The 5,948-nt window shown below is 34.3% G+C and overlaps 1 protein-coding gene across 1 annotated transcript; it reads right to left on the bottom strand.

Moving 5' to 3' along the window:
• Positions 1-3,572: 3,572 nt before the first annotated feature.
• On the bottom strand, positions 3,573-5,744 carry LOC142230210 (cytochrome P450 4g1-like). The gene is made up of 4 exons (XM_075300853.1): positions 5,404-5,744; positions 4,542-5,261; positions 4,362-4,474; positions 3,573-4,296 (listed from the first exon to the last, which is right to left on the bottom strand). The coding sequence occupies exons 1-4, from the start codon at positions 5,624-5,626 to the stop codon at positions 3,700-3,702; spliced, it is 1,653 nt and encodes a 550-aa protein (XP_075156968.1). The 5' UTR covers positions 5,627-5,744; the 3' UTR covers positions 3,573-3,699.
• Positions 5,745-5,948: the final 204 nt, after the last annotated feature.

Below are 5,948 nucleotides of genomic sequence, written 5' to 3'. Positions count from 1 at the left end.
AATTCAAAAATAGAATATAGTTCGAGAGCTAAATTAATTTCAATTTACATGCGAGTATGAGTGAAATATTTATTTTTTTCGTGAGCGTTATTTTGCATAAATTTTATTCACGCACACTCACGAACCGATTTTATTTCTCACGCACGCTCCCGCACGACAAATTCATTTTAGTCCATTCACGCACATTCACGAGAATTTCTTCAAATTATTTTCACGACTCACGTGATTCACCCGTGAATCACACGTGTCACGAAAATTTCGTGTCACGCGCACACCTCTAATAGCGACAATGCTAATTGTACTCCTTGTGCAAAATTGCAATTAAATCGGAGTAAAAGATTGGCCACTGTAGTCATATGAGTGTAAATCGGGCGAACGATATATATGGGAGCTATATCTAAATCTGAACCGATTTCAATAAAATTTGGCACACTTGACTAGCGGGCGAAATGTATCGAATTACTTGAGTTGCGGTAACGCTTTTCGATGGCAAGGTATCTTAGAACCTCCTAACACCGTCTTCTAAATTGTAAGTACGTCCATACTTGGTATATATTAAATCAAAAAAGACCTATTAAATACGTCTATAATTCAGTTTGACAAAATTTTCTATGGAAATAAAATTTTAACAAAATTTTCTCTAGAAATAAAATTTTCAAAAAATTTTTTTATATGTTAGAAATAAAATTTTGATAAAATATTCTATAGAAATAAAATTTTGAAAAAAATTTCTATTGAAATGAAATTTTAACAAAATTTTCTATAGAAATAAAATTTTAACAAAATTTTCTATAGAAATAAAATTTTAACAAAATTTTCTATAGAAATAAAATTTTGACAGAATTTTCTATAGAAATAAAATTTGGCAAAATTTCTATAAAAATAAAATTTTGGTAGATGATTTTCGGCTCGAGTGGCAACCATGATTATGAACCGATGTGGACCAATTTTTGTGTGATTCGAGATCAGCTATATATATATATATATATATATATATATATATATATATATATATATATATATATATATATATATATATATATATATATATATATATATATATATATATATATATATATATATATATATATATATATATATATATATGTATATATATATATATATAAATATATACATATATATATATATATATATATATATATATATATATATATATATATATATATATATATATATACACACATATATATATATCGATATGGACCAATTTTTGTATGGTTGTTAGAGACCATATACTGAGTCGATCTAAGCATGTCCGTCCGTCCGTCTGTTCAAATCACGCTAACTTCCGAACGAAACAAGCTATCGACTTGAAACTTCGCACAAGTAGTTGTTATCGATGTAGGTCGGATGCTATTGAAAATGGGCCATATCGGTCCACTTTTACGTATAGCCCCCATATAAAGGGACCCTCAGATTTGGCTTGTGGAGCCTCTAACAGAAGCATATTTCATCCGATCCGGCTGAAATTTGGTATATGGTGTTGGTATGTGGTCTCTAACAACCATGCAAAAATTGGTCCACATCGGTTCATAATTATATATAGCCCCCATATAAACCGATCCCAAGATTTGGCTTGCGGAGCCCAAAAGAGAAGCAAATTTCATCCGATCCGGCTGAAATTTGGTACATGGTGTTGGTATATGCTCTCTAACAACCATGCAAAAATTGGTCCATATCGGTTCTAATTATATATAGCCCCCATATAAACCGATTCCCAGATTTGGCTTGCGGAGCCTCAAAGAGAAGCAAATTTCATCCGATCCGGCTGAAATTTGGTACATGATGTTGGTATATGGTCTCTAGCAACCATGCAAAAATTGGTCCACATCGGTCCATAATTATATATAGACCCCATATAACCCGATCTCCAGATTTGGCTTGCGAAGCCTCAAAGAGGAGCAAATTGCATCCGATCCGGCTGAAATTTGGTACATGGTATTGGTATATGGTATCTAACAACCGTGCAAAAATTGGTCCACATCGGTCCATAATTATATATGGCGCCCATATAAACCGATCCCCAGATTTGGGTTGCGGAGCCTCAAAGAGAAGCAAATTTCATCCGATCCGCCTAGAATTTGATACATGATATTGGTATATGGTCTCTAACAACCATGCAAAAATTGGTCCACATCGGTTCATAATTATTTATAGCCCCCATATAAACCGATCCCCAGATTTGGCTTGCGAAGTCTCCAAGAGAAGCAAATTTCATCCAATCCGGTTGTAATTTGGAACATGGTGTTAGTATATGATCTTTAACAACCGTGCCAGAATTGGTCCATAATTATATATGGCGCCCATATAAACCGATCCCCAGATTTTGGTTGCGGAGCCTCAAAGAGAAGCAAATTTCATCCGATCCGCCTGAAATTTGATACATGATATTGGAATATGGTCTCTAACAACCATGCAAAAATTGGTCCATATCGGTCCATAATTATATATAGCCCCCATATAAAACATTCTCCAGATTTGACCTCCGGAGCCTCTTGGATGAGCAAAATTCATCCGATCCGGTTCAAATTAGGCACGTGGTGTTAGTATATGGTCGCTAACAACCATACCAAAATTGGTCCAATCACACAAAAATTGGTCCATATCGGTTCATAATCATGGTTGCCACTAGAGCCAAAAATAATCTACCAAAATTTTATTTCTATAGAAAATTTTGTCAAAATTTTATTTCTATAGAAAATTTTGTACAAATTTTATTCGGTTCATAATCATGATTGCCACTCCAGCCAAAAATAATCTACCAAGATTTTATTTCTATAGAAAAATTTGGCAAAAGTTTATTTCTATAGAAAATTTTGTTAAAATTTTATTTCTGTAGAAATTTTTGTCAAAATTTTCTTTCTATGGAACTAATGCTATTTAAAATTGTGATATAGCTCTCATATATATCTATCTCCCGGATTCGTCAAATAGGATCATAAAACCATTAGTTCCTATATCTCCGGAGTTTGGGAAATGAGACAATCTTACTTAAAGTTGACAGAGGAACGAATCATCAAAAATCACTTATTGATATCTCTAGAACAAGAGCCTGTCGAATCAAAATTGCTTCGGTTTTCGATAGTTAATCATAAGGGATGAGTTCTTGATAAAGTGCGAGGTTTTGTGGCAAATATATGTATCTAAAATTGTTTTGGTTTCACTGTAGACGAACGATTCGTCTCGGATTTTGGGTTTCATGAACTAGCAGTTAATATTCTATTGTATTAACCAAACCTGCCAAATGTCATACAAATCCAAACCATAGATCCACCGTGTTGCAATGGTTAGCATGTCCAAATTGTATAGAGAGGGTACTGCTTTCAATCCCTGCCTCGGCTGATTACCCAAAAATTTCAGCGGTGGTTTATCCCCTCTTAGCAATTCTGGTAACATCTCTGAGTGTTTCAAAGGTTCTCTAAGTCGTTTCACTGCAATGTGGAACGCCGTACGGACTCGACTATAAAAAGGAGCAGGAACCTTGAGAATATTGATTGGCGGCAGCTTCATTCTCTGCACATCTCTATGCAATTTACACAAACATTAAAAAGTTATTAATTAAAATCCAGTACTGTAAATATCTTTATTAATTTAATAAATATATATTTTAGAAAATCTTCCAATTTGAATCCACCTTATCAACTGAATAAATAAATAAATTATAAAATATTTAATAATTCATTTAACACGCGTTCTTTTCTCCAATGATATATTAAAACCTCCAGTCATTTTTAAAATAATATCAGCTTGTAATTTAAATTCCGAAGGCTTTAAACGACAATCTACCGAATAATTACGCAAAATCGTAGAAAGTAAAACCTTTAACTTTAACATGGCAAATTTGCGACCGACACAACTACGAGGACCGGCACTGAAGGGTATAAAACTGTAATAATGTCGCTTGTTCATAGTTTCAGCATTAAAATGCTCCGGATTAAATTCATGAGGGTTGGGGAAATCTGTAGGATTACGATGAACAGAATATTGGGCGATAACAACTGTAGTATCCTTGGGCACAGTATAGGGACCCGAAGCTAATTTAAAATCATGTGCTGCTTTGCGAGCAATAATTGGTACTGGTGGATACAAACGCAATGTTTCCAAAATTACGCATTCCAAATATTTCATTTCCAGCGTATCGTTAAAAGTACAGTCACGCAAAAAGTCATTGCCAAAAATGGCCTCTTGTTCAGCCATAACTTTGGCCTGAACATCTTTGTGAATACCCAGCATACAGAGAACAAAACTGGAACCAGCCGAAGTGGTATCATGACCCTGTTAGAGGTAAAAGGCCAAATACTGTTTGGTTATCAACGATAGTCTTATGATATGATAGTTACCTCAAACATAATGGTATTGACTTCATCGTAGACATCTTTATCGGTCCATTCAATTTCGGGATTTTTGGACATAGCCATCATGGCATCCAAAAGAGCCAAACGTTTCTTAACACCTGGTATGGGGACATTATCATCAGAGATTTGCTTTTACAAAAAATTCAATATCCATATCTCACTTACCCACATCTTGCTCATCTATATCATCGAGATCATCCCGTAAACCTTCCTTCTTTGCTTTTAATTTCTGTTTTGCCATCTCATTTTCATCATCAACTATGGCTCTGGCATCAGCATCGAAATTCTTGCGTCTATCATTCACCACTTTTCTGGTCATTGTCAATATGGTTTGCAATAGGTCCTTATTGGCTTTACTTAAGTTGCTCATATTGAAGATGGAATCTAGGCGATAATAGAATTTGGTTTGACGCCTATGAATGATATCGCACATATCGACTACAGCTTGAGCATATTCCAGACATTTATCACCATCCATTTGTTCCTTAACACCCATGGCTGTGGCCAATAAAATCTCCACCGTTGTTTGGGACATATATTCATGGACATCGAATTCCTTGCCCAATTTATTCGATAGACGCTGGACAACGGCTTTTGAATGTTGGGCAAATGTTGGAACAAAACTTTTCAAAATACTCTGATGAAATGTTGGAGCAATCATTTTACGATGATGTTTCCAATGATGTCCTTTCGAAATTAGCAAGCCATCACCGAACCAAGGTTGAAAATAGCGATATTCTTCGGACTTCTCCAAATGGACACTGCCACCAAGGACAAGCTCTATGTCACGAGGATCTGTCAAGAATACAATCACCACTGGTCCCAACCATGCACATATGGTTCTGCCATACTGTTCATGGTATTTCAGAGCATCGGACATCATTTCTGAAAGGAAGAATGATATGAGATTTCGTCATAATTGTAAAGTACCAAAATCGCTTTTAATCTTAATTTAAATTTTGAGATTTCTCTTGCTTCCTTTCCCTGTTATCATTTCATTACCAATCAAAAAATAGGATCCTCTTACCATGATTCGTTTTATTCAATAATAAATGTGCATTGCCTATAAGTGGAAGTTTCGGTGGACATGGCATATTTTTCAGCAGTTTATATTTTCGTGTATTTCTTATCATCACTTCATAAAGAATTGCAATTACCGCAATACCCAAGAGGCTTGTATATAATGGTGACCAAGAAAATGTTGCTGAAACATTTTCTGTCATTTTTTGTGTGACAATATCCTCCGACATAATGCACTGGATTATATCCTAGTTTTGATTAAATGTAACAAAAAAAAAAACGCGTATACACTATTCCCGGTTCAAAAACCGACTTAATCCATTCTATTGCACTTTACAATAGCTAATGGTGTAATGATTTCTAAAATAGTCCATTACATACGTCTAAGTCTGAAAGTTTAATGAATTCATAAAAATATGTCTTAATGCGAATCAAGTTCATTAACATACGAATAATCAAACTATAACGTCGAAGCTAATTAATTTGTTCTTTTAATATGCAGTGAATTAGGCATAACAAGAATGAGGTAGACATAGGGTAAAATGAAAAATA

The sequence above is a fragment of the Haematobia irritans genome, chromosome 3 (assembly GCF_050003625.1).
Source record: "Haematobia irritans isolate KBUSLIRL chromosome 3, ASM5000362v1, whole genome shotgun sequence".
NCBI lineage: Eukaryota > Metazoa > Arthropoda > Insecta > Diptera > Muscidae > Haematobia > Haematobia irritans.
The sequence above is the reverse complement of the archived record's forward strand: the minus strand, read 5'-3'. Positions and strand labels throughout refer to the sequence as shown.